The following is a 21,722-nucleotide window of genomic DNA, read 5'->3' on the forward strand; positions in this document are numbered from 1 at the left end:
CACAACAATTAAATGCTGTACGAGTCCACCAAGAATACACTGGTTGAGTGAAACAATGACTGAAAAAATTATTTATTAAAATTACATCCGGTACTGATGAAGTCTAAGTTATATTAGATGAAAGCGTTTAACCAGATGTAATTTTAATAAATTATTTTTTCAGTCGTTGTTTCACTCAACCAGTGTATTCTTGGTGAACTCGTATAGCATTTAATTGTTGTGTATTTGTGGATTCGAGTTCGATCTGGGTATATAGGTAGATTCAGCTTTGAGTTATTCTAATCATACCAACCAATTGGTTAATGACAGACAGTTACAGAACTATTGGTGGCATAAAAATATTTATAAAGTCTAGGAAATTAGAAATGATGAAATCAGTTTGCTAGTTACATTAGACCCAAACTTGAGTATGGAATAGCAATATGGAAACCTTATAAGAAAACAAGCATGAGTAGATTGAAAGGAGTACAGTGGAAATATACCAAACACATTGATGAATGTGAAAAGTCAGTTTATTATGAAAGACTAAAATATCTGACCTTGTACAGCTTCTCATACAGACATTCAAGCAGAGACCTGATTCAGGTGTATAGGGCATTTAGAGGCAAGTACCTCTGGGAATGTTTGGGGTTATCAAAAAAGAAGCAGAGGATCATCTGACTACGTTTGCAGACGATTCTATAGGAATATGAAGTGTACTGATTGGTTCTCTGAGAAAGCTGAGGCATAGAATAGACTACCAAATTACATTAAAGCAAGCACTAGTTTAGATATTGTAAGAACAGCCTGGACACATATTATAGGAATAACTGTTTTGGTATATTGGCAATCTAGAAAGGCATTATTGCCCAGTCCTGAAATATTTGTATGTTATATATGCATGCATGTATACATATATGTATGTGTGTCTGTATGTATTCATATATGTATTTAGGTGTCTCTAAACTGTGTTGGCCCTCTTATACTTGCCAGGATAATCTTGTGCCTGTGCATTATTAAACAAAGTGCTTTGAGGGCAGTGATACAGCTGTTTTTCAGTAATTAGATGATGATGATGATGATAATGATGATATCTGCGCATCACTTTAAGGTATTTTCCTTGTTTTTTCCTGCACATGAGCCCTGTGTACTGTATGCCATGTATATAAATAACAACCAGAACTTCTGCGCTTTATTTAATTTTTCTATATTTTAGAAGAATTTAACTTTACATAGAAGCTATACGTAGATCAATATTTGGGGATCTGTAATGATTCAAAATATATTTTATAAGCTTATATAAGTTGGAAAGTCATTCAAGTGGTTATGTACATCAATGTGATGTGAAGGTACACACATATTAAGTTTACTGAACAGCATGTGTGTAGTTCCTTGCTTTGAAGATAAGACCTGACCTCTCCATTGTAACTTAGCTATAGGACTAATTAAGAGGCAGCTAGCCAATATAGCACACTCTGGTTGGGGCACAGAATAATAAAGTAAACATTGAACCCGGCTCCTGATGACCTTTGTAACATGAAATATTTATTGTATAAATAGCAGTGAAATATTTAGGATCATTGTAGCCCCAGCACATACCTAAATATATTGCATTAGTGTTACAAAGGTATTACTTTAGTTCCTTTTCTGACAAAAAAACAACTGACCATCTGGCAACTGATATTTGTATAGTTTAATAACTAACTGGTTATGAGTTAATGCATTACTTTAACTTTTAAACAATACTGATTCCGTTCATGAAACATCAACTGACTCCTTTATCTTATATGGAAAGGTAGTGGATGAGTACAAGACATGGATAAGGAAACAGTTCAAAAAGATCAAGAAAGAAAGTGAATTTGAAATCAGCACAACTACCGCTGCTACAGTATCTACATGGACATCACAATCTGTAAGTGTAATAAGATTTTCAAAATGTTTATCTCTAGTTAAAATGACCAGATTAGCTTGCATTACAAAATCTTGTTTCTGTAGGAGTGACCACCATAAATTCACTGTTTTTGCAAATATCAGCAGAAAAGTAAGTCATCAAACAAGATCATACAGCCATCTTGCTTGAATAACAGGGAGTAAAACAAATTAATTTTTAAATGCAATGAAGTTTAAGTGTATTTCAAGATTCAGATAAGCACATATTTTTGAGAGATACATTTAAAGTATACCTTAAACAAGTAGAAAATGAAGTGCAGACTGTAAAAAGAATCTACTGTTGTTTCAGAGTTAAAGGCTATTGATTTTAAATAATATATTGGTACTATAAAGTTTATAATGTTCTTTAGTGTTTGAGAAGACACATCCATGAGGAAAAAAACAGACAGCTGTATGATGAAGAGAATACAGAAGTGAGACATTAACTCAGGTTTAACAGTCTATAGGCTAGTTAAAAAGTAAAAGTTAAGACCTTTGCTGTAAGGGCAAAGACATTGTCTTGAATAGGGTACATCTAGCTGCAACCTGAAATACATGATTGGGACTATTATTTATTCTACTTTTGGTAATTGCACATTACAAGTGTTCACCAAGAGGTGTAACTTTTTGTGTTGGTAGAAGTCTGTGGAAGAAAGCAAATACCACATGTTCATCATTTGATCACTGTTGCAATAATGCTAACCAATAGGCTGTATTTGTATGTCCAGCCAGTATGCCAGAGTTCAGACATTCCTTCCTTGCTTGCCATATATTTAATATTAGAACTAGTTATGAGTACTGTGTGCTGGTACATAAAATAATGCATGGTACCAAAATCCTTAAATCTTTTTAGCTGCCAGTCTGGGATGCAAGACATAGCCATTCTGTTGGTCTGGCAGTCATTCAAAAGGATACAGATTGTACTGTCAGTAAAAGCTCAATACCACATAAGGTAGCCTTCATCATTTTTTTTCCATTATTTACATTGGATATATGCTAAAGTCAGGAAAGAGAGCAAATAACCTGCAAATATAAACATACATGGTGTCTTTTTTGTCTATGGCCTGAACACGGTGTTAAGGATTCTTCCAGTTGTTGTGCTTTCATCCAGAAAACTTTGTGGAGCCATCTTTCCTCTCTAAACATTTCTTTAGAGTAATAAATGGCTGAAGGCATTAACATGGGACACAATATCCACCAAGGTTTCCACCTTGGATGTCCTCCTCGAGCTGAAAAAAAATAAAACAAAACAATGAAGGAAGAAGGCACAACTTCAGCTTCCTTCATATGGTTGGAGAAGGATGTATCCATCAAGGCAGGTGAAAAGACCATTAACCATCTGATCTTTGGGCCTATTCCCTGTATAATGACCCCACTGGAGGCCAACACAGAACATTTCCCATCAAACCAGCCTGACAGCTGCTAAGGACTCAGAAGGAAACTAGATCCATAACTTCAGAAGGGCATAATGAAATTCCTCAGATTTTAGTTCTCTGATGGAGGTATGTCCAGAAGTGTGTCCTTCCCATATTTCTTTGAATACTTCCCAAAAGAAGAACTACAGATCCAAGCATTTCTCTGCTCCAGCCACTCCTGTTGCTCAAGGCCCTGAACAGTAATGGCAGAAATTTAACCAAGCACTATTTAAAGCATGTATGGCTTTATATATATATATATATATATATATATATATATATATATATATATATATATATATATATATATATATATATTGTTATTTGACACATAATTGGAGTAAGCAAATTGGTGTGGTCAAGTTCAACATACTACTTACTTAAAACTTAAACTTAAAAGGATATGATTGCTATTAGGTCATTTTATATATAAGGTTCATAGGTTCATAAGGTGGTACTAGGCTATTGGCCCTAGGGCCTATGCAAGCCTAGCCATAACAATTCTATGGCTATTTCTTCCCACAGTATTTACTTCCCTGGACCCCTGTCTAGCAGGACGACTGATGTGATCCCTGGTGTGAATTTACTATCTCCCATTTAATCATCAAGGTTCTTTTTGAAGAGGGCCAAAGAGGTACTCTGCTTAACATGTATGGGCAGTCTATTCCAGAGTCTGGGGAGTCTCTGGGTCAGGAACCTATCCCTCCAGCATGTTCTGTTCATTGTGATGACAAGGTTTAGATTCCTGGAGCACGTGTCTTTGAGGGATTGGGATTTCTTTAACTGGAGCATGTCCAACAGCTCTGGGTTTGACATGGCCTTGTATGTTAAGCAGAGATCACCTCTGAGTAGACGATATGTGACAGAGTATAGGTGGAGTTTTTTAGACAGTCAGCATAGGTTATCTGCTTTAGGCCTGTGATTCTTTTAGTGAGGTATTTCTGCAGCCTCTCCAGTTATTGCAGATGTCTTGAGAGGTACATTTCTAATGAGGCATTGTATTCTATAATGGGTCTAATGAGGGATGAGGACAGTGGGACAATGACCTTCTTTTTTCTGGATGAAAAGCCCTTAGTGATGAGGTGTGCCACATAGAAGGATTTCCTGACTGTTGTGGCGATATGGTTATCGAAGGTGAGATAACTGTCCACCTGTGTCCCTAAGTCTCTTATCACACTTTTGGTGTTTAGTGTACTGCCACCTCTGTGGTAATTCATGAGTAAATGTTTTTTCCAAAAGGGGATAACTATACATTTCTTGGCATTGAGCTTGAGCCCATGGTTCTGGCACCAAGCATCTGTTTCTGTAATGCCCTTTTGTAGAATATCCGCATAATTTGGGGATTCAATAATGGCTCCCAGTTTGCAGTCATCTGCAAGCATTGTTAGCCAGAGTCCCTTAGTAAGAAACAAAAACGTTGACCCAAAAAACAGCAAAAAATGGAAGTCCACAGCAGAAACGAAGTGCAAGCCAGGAAATATATCCAAAAGGTTTATTGAATCACACCATAAAAATCTGTCAAGCGCTTTCGCTCAGTTAGTACTGAGCTTTATCAAGATAAAAAGTCAAACAATTGGCCTTATTTAAATAAAAAATAAATCATGTGATCAATTGTTTTGATTTGATTAAAGCACCAAAATGAATACTTAAAGTTAAACTGACCTATAATTACAAATACATATCACATAATTAAAAACTTGGCTAGAAAAAACATAATATAAATGAATGAACATATAATATATTTACTATAAAACATAAAATCCGTCATATATAAAATACATTATGAATACATATTATAAATGGATAAATGTAAAACCAGAAGTATATGTTATAAAATAAATTCATATGAGCTTGATATTATAATTTGGCCCTTCTTAATTTTAGAACACTACTTAAATTTATACTGTCATTAAGACCGGGCCATTTACCAGCATCTAGTTTTAGCTGCCACGTAAGCTCCTTGAATTCCAATTTGGTTTCCCAATCACCCCCCCTATTGTCAGGTATTATCTGTTCTAAAACAATGAACTTAATTTCCATATTGGGACACGACACTGAATGTTTATAAAAGGCATTAGATTCTTTTTTCTTAGAAACATCATAAAAATGCTCATAAATTCTTCGCCTTAGTGTCCTTTCCATTTTTCCTATATAAAAACTATGTCATTTTGTACAAAAACCCAAATAAACCACATATTTTGTGTTACAATTGAAATAACCATTGGCCTGACACAAATACTTTCTTGATGGAATATATGAAGTGTGACTATTGATGATAGCCTTGCATTGTTTACACATTCCACACTTAAATGTTCCCTTTTTCTGCCCATCACCAGGTGTATCTATCATCTGTTTTCTCTCAAATATTTCTTTCATATTGGTGTCCCTATGCCTAACAAACTTAGGGTAATCGGGTATCACCCCTTGTAGCTCTTCATGTAGCGTAAGAACCGGCCAATGTCTTAGTACTGCTTCCTCTATTAAGCCTGAATTGCTAGAGAATGTGTGAATATAATTGGTCTGACCAACATTGTAGGGGTCAGTATCTGTCTTTCCCATGCGCATGCCAATCAATCCTAATAAAGGAGGATATTTGTCATTCCTATGTATAGTTGTTTCCAAAGCCAAAGCATTAACCAGTGAGGTAGGATAGCCCCTTTCAAAAAACCTCTCCTTCAGAAATTTCACTTCTTCAAAAAAGTAATCTAAAGTACTGGACATTCTGGAAGCACATATGAATTGCCCTTTGACAATTCCTTTCTTTTGATAAAATGGATGACTGCTTTCAAAATGTAGATACGAATTCGAATACGTGGGTTTCCTGTATATTTTAGAGGCAAACGTATTGTTGGCAACATTTTTGACAAGGGTCACATCCAAGTAATTTAAGATGTTATTACTAACAGTGTGTGTAAAAGCCAAAAAGGAGGTGGTAGAATTAATATAACAAACAACATTTTGAAAATCCATTTCAGTTCCACACCATAAAAGACAAATGTCGTCCAAATATCTAACGTAATGTTTTATATATTTTGCCCAATCTGTTTTAAATATAAAAGTTTGCTCCCATTTGTGTAGTACAATGTTTGCATACAAAGAGGCACATGAGGCATCTATCGCCACACCCATTTTTTGTCTATAAACTTCCCCATTAAGACAGATGAAATTGTTTTTCAAAACTAATTCCATAAACTCAACCAATGTATTAGTGACATTCGCATTCAGATTTGCTTCGTTGACTAACACATCATTAAACCATTCTAAACCTGTAGAATGGGGTATACTGGGAAATAGCTGCACTATATCTATAGCTACTATGAGAAGGTCTGGGTGATAGAGGTGCGGTCCAATCCCCTAAGAAAATCCCAAGAATCCTTACATAAATATTTTAAGGATATAACAAATTGCTTTAACATATGATCTATGAATCTGCCTAGGGTTCGGTGATACCTCCTTTGCCAGAAACAATTTCAAGGAATCCAACCCTTTGTGCGTCTTTGGAATGCCGAAAATCACCGGAGTTCCTGGTTTGGCAACTAACAAATAATTGTACAATTTCTCATTTATGGCTCCTTGCAGTAAATGATCCATTAACAAATAATTAATTTTAGAATAAGCTATATCTAACTCATTCTTATAAATTAAGTCATATTGATCAGAATCTTGTAACATGCAATGAATACGTGCATCATAATCTGTGGTGTACATTAGGAACAAACCACACCCTTTGTCCGGCTTCATCACCCTGCACCTATCTTCCTTAAGAAATTTTATTAAATTTGTTTCCTTCAAGCTTAAATTAGATGGAACTGTGGTTAATTTCTTGGTGTTTATTGATCTTATGTCCCACTCTACCAATTCCTCAAAAACTTTGATAGAGGGATGCGTAGGGGGGTTGAAAGTACTTTTTCTAGAAAGTGTACTGTCAGGACAAGGTTGACCTTTAAAATAAAGTGACAAATTCAAATGCCTGACAAACAATTTAAGGTCCACTAACTCTGTTTCCAAATTAAAGGAACGTACTGGAACATATTGCATACCTCTTGTGAACAAATCAAAATGTTCTTTCTTTATTTCTATATGTGTAATTATAAACAGAAAAATTGTTCTCTTTAACCACAGTGTAGTTTGTGCTAGTAGGTAAATCCTTTGACACCCTAGGAGAAATATCCAAATCCAAATTAACAATTCTAATTATTTGTTCCACCTCCGCTGTTGGAATCTTGCCCCCCTCCCCCCTGACTTGTCTGGGGGAAATGAAAAATCCTGATGTGAATTTTATCTTTCTTTATCCGCCAACCTCTCACTTCTCCTAGGCAAATCAGTAAATGGGGTCACATTATTGGTATTGTTAACATTAATTTGTTGCGTGGAATTATTACTGACCCATCTAGTTTTTGTTGGAAGTGGGTAAGCTACCCTTTCCCTATATTCCCTAAGGTCCCTCTCTAGTTTGTGGATCTTACGATTCAAAACTTTAACACAAAACTGGTCTACTTCATTAAATACATTATCATATTTTTTCTTAATAGAAAGAAAATTTGTATCATTAATCAATGTGCTGTTTAAAGCATTCAAATCCTTAAGCAAAGTATCAGCCTTCGCTTCATACTCTGCTATCATAACTTCAAGCATCTCAATACCTGCACGGTTAAAGATATCACACAATTTTTTATAATAAACCGTTCCCATTTGAACATTATTGGCCAAATTATAATATCAAGCTCCTATGAATTTATTTTATAACATATACTTCTGGTTTTACATTTATCCATTTACAATATGTATTTATAATGTATTTTATATATGATGGATTTTATGTTTTATAGTAAATATATTATATGTTCATTCATTTATGTTATATTTTTTCTAGCCAAGTTTTTAATTATGTGATATGCATTTGTAATTATAGGTCAGTTTAACTTTAAGTATTCATTTTGGTGCTTTAATCAAATCAAAACAATTGATCACATGATTTATTTTTTATTTAAATTAGGCCAATTGTTTGACTTTTTATCTTGATAAAGCTCAGTACTAACTGAGCGAAAGCGCTTGACGGATTTTTATGGTGTGATTCAATAAACCTTTTGGATATATTTCCTGGCTTGCACTTCGTTTCTGCTGTGGACTTCCATTTTTTGCAGAGTCCCTTAGTGTTCACCTGTACTTCAGAGAAGTAGATGCCAACCAAGAGTGGTCCCAGGACTGAACCCTGAGATACTCCACTTGTCACGTGTGTGGAGGTGAATTTGGAGTCGGCTACTTTTACAGTGTGGGTTCTGTCAGTAAGCCAGTGGGCAACCCCTCGATTGACATAGGGATTAATGCCCAGCATAGTAAGTTTATCTATGATTCTGGAGTGGGGGATGGTATTGAAGGCCTTGGCAAGGTCCAGATAGGCTGTGTGGACCACCTTACCCTTGTCCATGGCTCTAGAGACTGATTTGAAGAAGTCAATCAGGTTCAGGAGACAGGATCAGCCCTTCACGAACCCAAACTGCATGGGGTCCAGTGTCTGAAGGTTGCCAATGTCTTTGTTTATAAATTCCATGATAATATTTTCCATGGCCTTGCAGATCAGGCTCATCAGACTGATGGGGTGGTAGTTCCCGGTATCCATGGTGGATCCCCTCTTGTGGAGTGGGATAACTGTAGCTGTGTGCCACTTAGTGAACAGGAAGCCTGAGATGAGGCTATGATTAAACATGGCACTTAGGTGAGGTGCCAGTTCACTTTGTAGTTCATGTAGTACACAGCCTGGGATGTCGTCTGGTCCCATGGATGCTGTATTCTTAGCTTTGGAGTGTGCGTTTTGTACCTGTGTGCCTGTTATTACCGGAATTTGTTAATCTTTCGTTATTGAGATGGGCCCTTTAGGGAGTGAGGGGGAGGTGAAGTTTGCACTGAATCGATCTGCCAGGATACTGGCAATATCCTTGGGATCAGTATATTTAATGCCATCCTGTTGTAGCTCAGAGCAGATCTGAGCATTGCCATTTAGATTCTTGACATAGGTATAGAATGCCTTGTGCTTGTCTTTGGAATCTTTGGCAATTTTATTTTCGTATCTAGCTTTGGAGGATTTTATGAGGGATCTCAGCTTCTTACTGAGGCTGGTAAGTGAGTTTTTTGCATCCTGGGATTTTCCTCTTTTCTGCAACAGTTTCCTCCCTTTGTTGTAAAGTTTGTTTATGGCAAGGGACTACCAGATTGGCTTCCTTCTTTTGGAGGAGAGCATCTTGGTTCTATTGAGGATGGTACAATTCATGCATGAGTGGATGTGCTCATACAGTGCCTTAGTGCAGGATTCAGCAGTCGAACTTTCATTTCTAATCTACATGGGTGTCATGAAGTTTGTCACTTTTGACTTGAGTAGCATTAAGTTGGATTTGTAGAAGTTTTTTAATGGAGTTTTCCTTACGGGGGGGTAGGGGGTGGGATGTGGAAGTCAAGAGTGATTAGCTTATGGTCAGACCTGACCAATGAGGGGGGTGACCATGGGTGTGGAGCATCAATTTCCCATGTTGGTAATGACCAGGTCTAGGATATTGGAGCCCCTGGTGGGACTAAGGTTTAGTTGATCCAGTGCGTTGGAATTTATGAATTCTAAGAACCATTGGGCAAAGGTGATGGTACACGAGTAGTTTTCCCAGTTAATGGCAGGGTAGTTGAAATTACCCAGTATTAGGGTCTTTGCTTGTATCTTAATGTTTTCCAGTATGTTTAAAAAGGCATAGTGAGAATCTTGGGGCATGGTGGGGGATCTGTAGCATGCTCCAATTTAGATTGCAGTCTTACCCAGTGTTAGTTGCACCTGGAGAATTTCAGACACATTGTGTTGGGCAACTAGCCTGGTGTTCTGAATATCCTTGGTGAATATGGGCACTTCTCCACCTTTAGTGTTTCTGTCCTGGTTTGGTGGTCGAAAAGTGTGGTAAGAGTTGTAGCCTGGTATTGCAGGGGTGCTCTCTGGAGCCTTGAACCAGGTCTCAGTTACTGCACAGATATCAATGTTCTCCATTTTTAGGAGTGCCTCGAGAGAGTGCATTTTGAGGTTTAGACTTCTAGCACTGAGTAGCATTACCTTCAGATTTTGCATGCTTGTACCAATTACAGTGGTGGTTTTGTCCTTTAAACATTGTCTAAAAAAGGCACTATAGGGGTGGAAAGAGCCTTAGCCAGTAACCTGAATCCTAGGGGTGACAGGTGCAGACCATCTCTGGCAAAGCATCGTGGTCTGTCGATCATGTCGTCCCAGGCAGGCAGATACTGGATCCCCTTTGAATGACACCAGAAGCTTAGCCAATTGTTGAAGTCAATCATTTTGTCCTTATAGTGTGGTATAATTCTGGCAAAGGCAGGATGTTATGCAGGGCTAGGGTCATACCTGCCTGGGCCACATGATCTGGGAGCTCTTCCATGTCTCTTTTCATGTAGTCCAGGGAGGTATGTCTCAAGTCATTCACTTCAACATGGACAATGACATATTTGTACTTGTGGATTGACTTGAGTGCATGTGTTATATGGTGGATCCTGCCACCCGATAGGCAGCTGACTGTAATTTTCTCCTTGTTCAGCCTGGTGAGTGGGACATCAGTGTGTCTGACTATCGAGTCATGTATGACTAAAGTGTTGGGTACGTTGTCTTGCCTTAGGGGCTATTGTTGGGTGGCACACTGGTGTTGTGAGCTATGTGACACTTTGGTTGTGATTGGAGTTTGTTTGCATTTCAGCTTCGGAGGTCCTTGTTGCTTGGGCAGGTTAATGTTAAGGGCCTCCACATAAGTGGGTTTAGTGTTGCTATGTGTGGGTGTTGGTGGTGTTGGTTTAGAAGGGCTATGTGTTGCTTGAAGTGTAGTGCGGGTGTTAACCTTCTCTTCTTGACTGTCTAGCACAATCTTGGGTGGAGAGAGCTTTGCTTCCAGTTTGGCTAAATAAGTGCATCTCCCGCAGGTTGAAGTGTTGGGTGGTAGGAGGAGAGGGTTGTCTGTGTACATGAGGCAATTGCTGCATTGCCTCAGTATGCCCAGATTCACCAGGTGGACAGGAGAAATCACCAGACGCTGACACTTAGATATGCCTGGTTTGGCACTTTTTTTTTTTTTTTGTAAAGTACAAGAGCTGTTTTCCTTTACCATAACAAGGTACTTTGCAATTATAGGCTGTTTAGTGCCTATGCTTAATGTCTCCTTATTAACAAGGAGAGTTGAGTGTTTGTATCAGTTTAAGACTTCCTAGTGCTTTCCAGCAGGTTTTAAAGCAAGTGCTAGTCACAGGGATGCTTAAAGGTAAGATGAAAAAAATGGTTTATCTTAAACACTGTTGTGTGCAGTAGAGCAGTTAGATGTGAAAGTAGGTAACTTAAGTTTTACCTTTCTAAAAAGTTAAGTTTTAGTGGACAGTCACTATTTTTAAAACAGCAAGATATATTGAAAAGGAGCGGTCACTTTTGTATTCTGGTACTATGGAATACAGTAGGATGGCCAATAAATTTAAATAGTTGAAAGGGAGTGATTTCACAAAATGATAATTTTGTGCTTACTTACAAAAGCCAGTAAAAACAGAGAGGAAATAAGATATATGGTCAAATTAACATAAGGGGACGGCAACTAAAAAGACAGTGGTGTTTAAGAACACTACAGTAACCAGGTGGAAAGGTGGGGAAAAAAATTCTGCCTGACTCACAAGAGACAGAGCTGTGGTCTCTTTTCAAGTTTTAATATGCAGTTAAAGGCAGAATACAAGTAAACAGAATTTTTCCCCCCACCTTCCCACCCGGTTATGGTAGTGTTCTTAAGCACCACTGTCTTTCTAGTTGCCGTCCCCTTATGTTAATTTGACCATATATCTAATTTCCTCTCTGTTTTTACTGGCTTTTGTAAGTAAGCACAAATACACACTAAAGTGCACTAGCCTGATATAAGCACTTAAAGTGTTTTTGTGAATTTTTATTGTATCTCTGCCAAAAAAGAAAAAATAAATAATCTTGTTTCCCCTCCTTTACTAAGCTAGTCAGTTTTCAGGTTTTGCTGAATCCAGGACTGTGGTATAAGTTCCTGTGTTGCCCATATCCTTACTTGGATAGGAGGAAGTTTCTCTGTTTACCAGTGATAGTGGGGAGCTTTGAGCAGCCTATCTGTCCCTGGAGGAGTGGTCACAGCCCAGCAACTTGTTGTTTATTGGCCGTTTTGAGCTAATTCCTATCTCTTTCATCTCCCTGCCTTAAAACCCGCATTTACACATTTTTTGCTTGTATACTACTCAGCCAAGGTCCTCGTAGTGTCCTGCGGAGTACTACAAGTAGCAGAGCAGAAAAAGAGTGACTTTCAACAGATTTAAGTATATGTTTCTCTGCATTTTCTCTTGCAACTGCTAGGCTCACCGAAAAGCGATTTCTGGCAACTCTGAGCTTTAAAAACTCCTTGCTGCATACTAAAATCAGTTTTTTTGATGTTAGCACTTTATAAGTTGTTTAAAGTTGTTTTTTGTGCTGTTTAACTGTTGTAGGCTACACACTAAAGTGTGCTAGCCTAAATTACCCAGTATTAGGGTCTTTGCTTGTATCTTAATGTTTTCCAGTATGTTTAAAAAGGCATAGTGAGAATCTTGGGGCATGGTGGGGGATCTGTAGCATGCTCCAATTTAGATTGCAGTCTTACCCAGTGTTAGTTGCACCTGGAGAATTTCAGACACATTGTGTTGGGCAACTAGCCTGGTGTTCTGAATATCCTTGGTGAATATGGACACTTCGCCACCTTTAGTGTTTCTGTCCTGGTTTGGTGGCCGAAAAGTGTGGTAAGAGTTGTAGCCTGGTATTGCAGGGGTGCTCTCTGGAGCCTTGAACCAGGTCTCAGTTACTGCACAGATATCAATGTTCTCCATTTTTAGGAGTGCCTCGAGAGAGTGCATTTTGAGGTTTAGACTTCTAGCACTGAGTAGCATTACCTTCAGATTTTGCATGCTTGTACCAGTTACAGTGGTGGTTTTGTCCTTTAAACATTGTCTAAAAAAGGCACTATAGGGGTGGAAAGAGCCTTAGCCAGTAACCTGAATCCCAGGGGTGACAGGTGCAGACCATCTCTGGCAAAGCATCGTGGTCTGTCGATCATGTCGTCCCAGGCAGGCAGATACTGGATCCCCTTTGAATGACACCAGAAGCTTAGCCAATTGTTGAAGTCAATCATTTTGTCCTTATAGTGTGGTATAATTCTGGCAAAGGCAGGATGTTACGCAGGGCTAGGGTCATACCTGCCTGGGCCACATGATCTGGGAGCTCTTCCATGTCTCTTTTCATGTAGTCCAGGGAGGTATTTCTCAAGTCATTCACTTCAACATGGACAATGACATATTTGTACTTGTGGATTGACTTGAGTGCATGTGTTATATGGTGGATCCTGCCACCCGATAGGCAGCTGACTGTAATTTTCTCCTTGTTCAGCCTGGTGAGTGGGACATCAGTGTGTCTGACTATCGAGTCATGTATGACTAAAGTGTTGGGTACGTTGTCTTGCCTTAGGGGCTATTGTTGGGTGGCACACTGGTGTTGTGAGCTATGTGACACTTTGGTTGTGATTGGAGTTTGTTTGCATTTCAACCGGAGGTCCTTGTTGCTTGGGCAGGTTAATGTTAAGGGCCTCCACATAAGTGAGTTTAGTGTTGCTATGTGTGGGTGTTGGTGGTGTTGGTTTAAAAGGGCTATGTGTTGCTTGAAGTGTAGTGCGGGTGTTAACCTTCTCTTCTTGACTGTCTAGCACAATCTTGGGTGGAGAGAGCTTTGCTTCCAGTTTGGCTATATAAGTGCATCTCCCGCAGGTTAAAGTGTTGGGTGGTAGGGGGAGAGGGTTGTCTGTGTACATGAGGCAATTGCTGCATTGACTCAGTATGCCCAGATTCACCAGGTGGACAGGAGAAATCACCAGACGCTGACACTTGGATATGCCTGGTTTGGTACTTTTTTTTTTTTTTGTAAAGTACAAGAGCTGTTTTCCTTTACCATAACAAGGTACTTTGCAATTATAGGCTGTTTAGTGCCTATGCTTAATGTCTCCTTATTAACAAGGAGAGTTGAGTGTTTGTATCAGTTTAAGACTTCCTAGTGCTTTCCAGCAGGTTTTAAAGCAAGTGCTAGTCACAGGGATGCTTAAAGGTAAGATGAAAAAAATGGTTTATCTTAAACACTGCTGTGTGCAGTAGAGCAGTTAGATGTGAAAGTAGGTAACTTAAGTTTTACCTTTCTAAAAAGTTACGTTTTAGTGGACAGTCACTATTTTTAAAACAGCAAGATATATTGAAAAGGAGTGGTCACTTTTGTATTCTGGTACTATGGAATACAGTAGGATGGCCAATAAATTTAAATAGTTGAAAGGGAGTGATTTCACAAAATGATAATTTTGTGCTTACTTACAAAAGCCAGTAAAAACAGAGAGGAAATAAGATATATGGTCAAATTAACATAACGGGACGGCAACTAAAAAGACAGTGGTGTTTAAGAACACTACAGTAACCAGGTGGAAAGGTGGGGAAAAAATTTCTGCCTGACTCACAGGAGACAGAGCTGTGGTCTCTTTTCAAGTTTTAATATGCAGTTGAAGGCAGAATACAAGTAAACAGAATTTTTTCCCCCACCTTCCCACCCGGTTATGGTAGTGTTCTTAAGCACCACTGTCTTTCTAGTTGCCGTCCCCTTATGTTAATTTGACCATATATCTAACTGTTTTACTATGGCTAAGCACAAATACACACTAAAGTGCACTAGCCTGATATAAGCATTTAAAGTGTTTTTGTGAATTTTCATTGTATCTCAGCCAAAAAAGAAAAAATAAATAATCTTGTTTCCCCTCCTTTACTAAGCTAGTCTAGTCCAGTTTGCAGGTTTTGCTGAATTCAGGACTGTGGTATAAGTTCCTGTGTTGCCCATATCCTTACTTGGGTAGGAGGAAGTTTCTCTGTTTACCAGTGATAGTGGGGAGCTTTGAGCAGCCTATCTGTCCCTGGAGGAGTGGTCACAGCCCAGCAACTTGTTGTTTATTGGCCGTTTTGGGCTAATTCCTATCTCTTTCATCTCCCTGCCTTAAAACCCGCATTTACACATTTTTTGCTTGTATACTACTCAGCCAAGGTCCTCGTAGTGTCCTGCGGAGTACTACAAGTAGCAGAGCAGAAAAAGAGTGACTTTCAACAGATTTAAGTATATGTTTCTCTGCATTTTCTCTTGCAACTGCTAGGCTCACCGAAAAGCGATTTCTGGCAACTCTGAGCTTTAAAAACTCCTTGCTGCATACTAAAATCAGTTTTTTTGATGTTAGCACTTTATAAGTTGTTTAAAGTTGTTTTTTGTGCTGTTTAACTGTTGTAGGCTACACACTAAAGTGTGCTAGCCTGATATAAGCATTTAAAGTGTTTTTATGAATTGTCATTGTATCTCTGCCAAAAAAGGAAAACAAAAAGTATTCTTGTTTCCTGCCTTTCTAAGCTAGTCTAGTCCAGTTTTCAGGTTTTGCTGAATTCAGGATTATAAATTCCTGTGTTGCCCATATCCTTACTTGGATAGGAGGAAGTTTCTCTATTCACCAGTGAGAGTGGGGAGCTTTGAGCAGCGTATCTGTCCCTGGAGGAGTGGTCACAGCCAAGCAACTTGTTGTTTATTGGCCGTTTTGGCCTAATTCCTATCTCTTTCATCTCCCTGCCTTAAAACACGCATTTCCACGTTTTTTTTGCTTGTATAATACTCAGCCAAGTTCCTCGTGGTGTCCTGCAGAGTACTACAAGCAGCAGAGCAGAAAAAGAGTGATTTTCAACAGATTTAAGTATATTTTTCTCTGCATTTTCTCTTGCAACTGCTAGGCTCGCCGAAAAGCGATTTCTGGCAACTCTGAGCTTTAAAAACTCCTTGCTGCATACTAAAAACTGTTTTTTGATGTTAGCACTTTATAAGTTGTTTAAAGTTGTTTTTTGTGCTGTTTAACTGTTGTAGGCTACACACTAAAGTGTGCTAGCCTGATATAAGCATTTAAAGTGTTTTTATGAATTGTCATTGTATCTCTGCCAAAAAAGGAAAACAAAAAGTATTCTTGTTTCCTGCCTTTCTAAGCTAGTCTAGTCCAGTTTTCAGGTTTTGCTGAATTCAGGATTATAAATTCCTGTGTTGCCTATATCCTTACTTGGATAGGAGGAAGTTTCTCTGTTCACCAGTGAGAGTGGGGAGCTTTGAGCAGCCTATCTGTCCCTGGAGGAGTGGTCACAGCCAAGCAACTTGTTGTTTATTGGCCGTTTTGAGCTAATTCCTATCTCTTTCATCTCCCTGCCTTAAAACCCGCATTTACACGTTTTTTTGCTTGTATACTACTCAGCCAAGGTCCTTGTGGTGTCCTGCAGAGTACTACAAGCAGCAGAGCAGAAAAAGAGTGACTTTCAACAGATTTAAGTATATGTTTCTCTGCATTTTCTCTTGCAACTGCTAGGCTCGCCGAAAAGTGATTTCTGGCAACTCTGAGCTTTAAAAACTCCTTGCTGCATACTAAAAACTGTTTTTTGATGTTAGCACTTTATAAGTTGTTTAAAGTTGTTTTTTGTGCTGTTTAACTGTTGTAGGCTACACACTAAAGTGTGCTAGCCTGATATAAGCATTTAAAGTGTTTTTATGAATTTTCATTGTATCTCTGCCAAAAAAGGAAAACAAAAAGTATTCTTGTTTCCTGCCTTTCTAAGCTAGTCTAGTCCAGTTTTCAGGTTTTGCTGAATTCAGGATTATAAATTCCTGTGTTGCCTATATCCTTACTTGGATAGGAGGAAGTTTCTCTGTTCACCAGTGAAAGTGGGGAGCTTTGAGCAGCCTATCTGTCCATGGAGGAGTGGTCACAGCCAAGCAACTTGTTGTTTATTGGCCGTTTTGAGCTAATTCCTATCTCTTTCATCTCCCTGCCTTAAAACCCGTATTTGAGAGGTTTTGTGCACCTCGCAGCGCCAGTTAGCTAGGGTTAAACTATTCCAGGCTCCATGAAGTCTGCTCTTCAATTTTTCCCTTAGAACTAGTCAAACTCTCAAACTAAGCACTCTAACGTCCCTTTTACAGCCCAGCACTTGCTCCAAGCTCCTAGTAAGCACTAATAAATGCTAACACAACACATCCCCCTTACTATACAATAGTTCAAGGCTCCCTATTTTGTCCCTACCTGGAAATCAGTAAACAGTTCAGTTATCCATACAGGCATGTCCAAAGGGCAGTTTCAGGTATACTCCCTGGTCCAGCTGGTGAATCTGGGAATCTTGAGGCAATGTTACAATTGCCTCATGTACACGGACAACCCTCTCCTCCTTCCAACAAACACAAATGTATGTGAGAGATGCAAAAATACAGCCAAACTGGAAGCCAAGCTCTCTTAACCCAAGGCTGGAACAGACAGTCAGGAGGAGAAGGGAAACACTTGCACCACATTTCCAGTCTCACATAAAACAGTCATACACGCACCAGCAAACAACACACATAAATACTCTAAAACATACTTGGATGCTCTAAATAATAATCTGTCAAGCAGCAGAGACCTCCAAAGCAGACATCCAAGCAACCTCCACCCTCAGTCAAAAATCTCATATCACATACTTCACAAAGCCAGTGTGCCAAATAACCACAGCCCATAAGGCACAACAACACACCCAATTCACTAGTAATAGGTGACTTCATAGTCAGGCACACTGATGTCCCACTCAGTAGACTGAACAAGAAGAAGGTTACTATAAGCTGCCTGTCAGGTGCCAGGATCCGCCACATAACACAAGCACTCAGGTCACTCCAAAACAAGTACAAATATGACTCTGTCATTGTACATGTTGGTGTAAATGACCTAAGACGTACCTCCCTGGACTACATGAAAAGAGACATAGAGGAGATCTCTGATCATGTACCCAGGCCGGTATGACCCTGACTGTGAGTAGCATCTTGCCCTCACCAAGAATGATGCCACAGTATGAGGAAAAAATGATCAGTTTTAACAATTGGCTAAGCTATTGGTGTCATTCAAAGGGGATCCAGTGTCTGTCAGCCTGGGACGACATGCTCGACAAGCCACGCTGCTTCACCAGAGATGGCTTGCACCTGTCGCCCTTAGGCTTTTGAATACTGGCCAAGTCTCTTGCCACACCCATAGTGCCTTTTTTAGGCAAGGCTGAAAAGACAAACCCACCTTCATAAACAACACAAGATACCAAAAACCGAGGGTGATGCTACTCAATGCCAAAAGTCTAAACCTCAAAATGCATGCACTCGAGGCACTCCTTAGCATGGAGCAAATCAATATCTGTGCAGTAACAGAAACCTGGTTCAAAGCTCCAGAGAACATCCCAGCACTGCCAGGCTACAACTCATATCATAACTTTTGGCCCCAGAGCCCGGACCGAAATACAAAAGGAGAGGGTGTATCCATTTTCATAAAGGATACCCACACCTCCAGGTTAGTAGCACAGCATGAGGCCTCAGAGACCATTCATGTGCAACTAACAGTGGGTAAAGCTGCATTTCGGATTGTAGCCTGCTACAGATCACCTACCTTCAGGGTCTCAGGATCCCCACTCAGCATTCCTGAGAACACTGGAAATTATAAAGGCCCTACCAAACACCATGATTTTGGGAGATTTCAACAACCCAAACATTGACTGGGAGAATTACTCTAGTACAAACTCCTTTGCCCAACGCTTCCTAGAGTTTATAAACTCTAACACCCTGGAACAGCTGGTCACCACACCCACTAGAGGTGACAACATTCTGGACCTGATCATCACCAACATGGGGGATCAGTGTTCCACACCAGAGGTAAACCCCTCGCTGGTGAGATCAGATCATAAACTAATCACGCTGGACATCCACATGCTGACCCGACCCCTAATCAAGGAAACCACTGTGAAAAACTTTTGAAAGCAAACTTCACACTTCTCAGGACTGAGGTGGAAAGTTTCAAAGCCCCCTTGCTAAAAGATAATGCTACCCAAACCGCAGAATCCTTTACAAGTGCATTCTATGAGCATCTACAGGGATGCATTGATCGAGCCATCCCAAGTAAAACCAAGACTCACTCCTCCAAAAAAAGGAAACCAGTCTGATGGACCCCGGCCATAAATAAGCTATACAACAGAAGGAGGAAACTACTACATGATAGAGCAAAATCCCAAAAAGGAAAGGCATCATTGATCAATATTAGCAAGAAACTACGATTCCTCATAAAATCATCCAAGGCTAGTTTCAAAAGAAAAATTGCCAAAGACTCTAAAGATAACCACAAAGCCTTCTTTAGCTATGTCAAAAATTTAGGTGGCAACTCTCAGATATACTCTGAGCTAGTGCAAAATGGCAAAAAATACACTAAACCAACTGACATTGCCAACATCCTGGCTGACAAGTTCAGTGCAAACATCACCCCCCTCACCTGCAAAAGGGCCCATGTCCATCCCAGAAGAATGCAGAGCCCCAGACATCACTGACATGCAGGTAAAAACAGCCCTCTCCAAAGCTAAGAATACAGCATCAATGGGACCGGATGGTGTCCCAGGCTGCATCTTACATGAGCTCCAAAAGGAACTAAACCCTCACCTAAATTCACTGTTCAGTCTCAGCCTTACCACAGGCTATGTACCCAAAGAATGGCGTACAGCAACAGTCATCCCGCTCCACAAAGGTGGTGCCACAACAGGACCTGGGAACTGTTGCCCTATAAGCCTGACTAGCCTGGTCTGCAAAGCTATGGAGCGAATCATCATGGAACTCATAAAGAGAGACATTGGGAACCTCCAGCCACTGGACCCTACCCAATTCAGCTTTGTTAAAGGCAGATCCTGCCTCATAAACCTAGTTGACTTCTTTGAAACAGTTACCAAGGCCATAGATGATGGGACAGTAGTCCACGCAGCCTACCTGGACCTCGCTAAAACCTTCAACACCATTCCCCACTCTGGCATCATAGACAAGCTCACCATCTTAAACATTAACCCCTATGCCACAAGATGGGTGGCCAACTGGCTCATGGATAGAACATACATGGTCAGAGTTGCAGGTGCCATGTCTGACTCTAAACCAGTTACAAGTGGCATCCCACAGGGCTTGGTCCTGGGACCCGTCCTGTTCGATATATACTTCTCTGAGGTACAGGCAAGCATGGAAGGACTAAGGATGACCAAGTTCACAGATGACTGCAAACTGAGGGCCATAATCAACTCTCCGGCTGACACAGACATCCTCCAGAAGGGTCTTACAGAGACAGATACCTGATGTCAAAACCATGGCCTCAAGCTGAATGCCAAAAAATGCATAGTCAATCCCTTTGGAAAAAACAAAGTGCCCACGAATTACCACAGAGGTGGTAATCCACCAGGTACGGAAAATGTAATTAGGGATCTGGGGACCCAGGTAGATAGCAACCTCTCTTTTGATAATCACATTGCCAAAGTGGTTAGAAATTCCTTCTATGTAGGCCACCTAATCACGAAAGGTTTCACCAAGAGGTCATTGTGCCCCTCTACTCATCACTCATTAGGCCCTTAATAGAGTACAATGCCCCATTTGGCATGTACCTTACTTGACACCTGCAACAGCTGGTAAGACCACAGAAGTACCTCACCAAGAGGATCATGGGCCTTAAAGAGATGCCCTATGCAGCTCGACTAAAGAAACTCCAGCTATACTCGGTTGCTTACCGCCTGCTCAGAGGTGATCTCTGCCTGACGTATAAGGCCATGTCCAACCTGGAATTAATGGATATGCTCCGCCTCAAGAAAACCAAATCTCTTAGAGCCACATGCTCCAGTGAATTAAACCTCAGCACAACAATAAACAGGATATGCTGGAGGGATAGATTCCTGTCCCAGAGACTTCCCTCATTCTGGAATAAAATCACAGTTTATATTAGGCAGAGCCCCTCGCTGACTCTCTTCAAGAGGAATCTTGACGAGTGGATGGGAAATTGCAAATTTACCCCTGGGATCACTTCAGTGGCCCTGCTAGACAGAGGCCCAGGAAACTAATTTAAAAGGTAGGCGAAAGCCAACACATTCTGGCTAGGCTTATAAATGCCCTTGGGCAGATAGCCTAGTACCTACCTATGAACCTATAATACAAAAGGTAAATAAAACAAATCACAGTATTCAAAAAAGAAAAAGGCAATGAAGTAATACAACAAATAAAAAGCAAACTTATATATATATATATATATATATATATATATATATATATATATATATATATATATATATATATATATATATATATTTATATATATATATATATATATATATATATATATATATATATATATATATATATATATATATATATATATATATATATATATATATATATATATATATATATATATATATATATATATATATATATATATATATATATATATATATATA

The 21,722-nt window shown here is 39.4% G+C and overlaps 1 protein-coding gene across 1 annotated transcript in view; it reads left to right on the forward strand.

Annotated features, from left to right (window-relative positions):
* LOC122810699 (adhesion G protein-coupled receptor E2-like) overlaps positions 1-21,722 on the forward strand; it is a 343,450-nt gene that overhangs the window by 149,514 nt on the left and 172,214 nt on the right. The window contains exon 6 of the mRNA XM_044082264.1: positions 1,775-1,891. Coding sequence (XP_043938199.1) covers positions 1,775-1,891 — 117 coding nt within the window. The remainder of the gene's footprint in view (positions 1-1,774; positions 1,892-21,722) is intronic.

The sequence above is a fragment of the Protopterus annectens genome, chromosome 9.part0, assembly GCF_019279795.1.
Source record: "Protopterus annectens isolate FY-2018-M chromosome 9.part0, PAN1.0, whole genome shotgun sequence".
NCBI classification, from domain to species: domain Eukaryota; kingdom Metazoa; phylum Chordata; order Ceratodontiformes; family Protopteridae; genus Protopterus; species Protopterus annectens.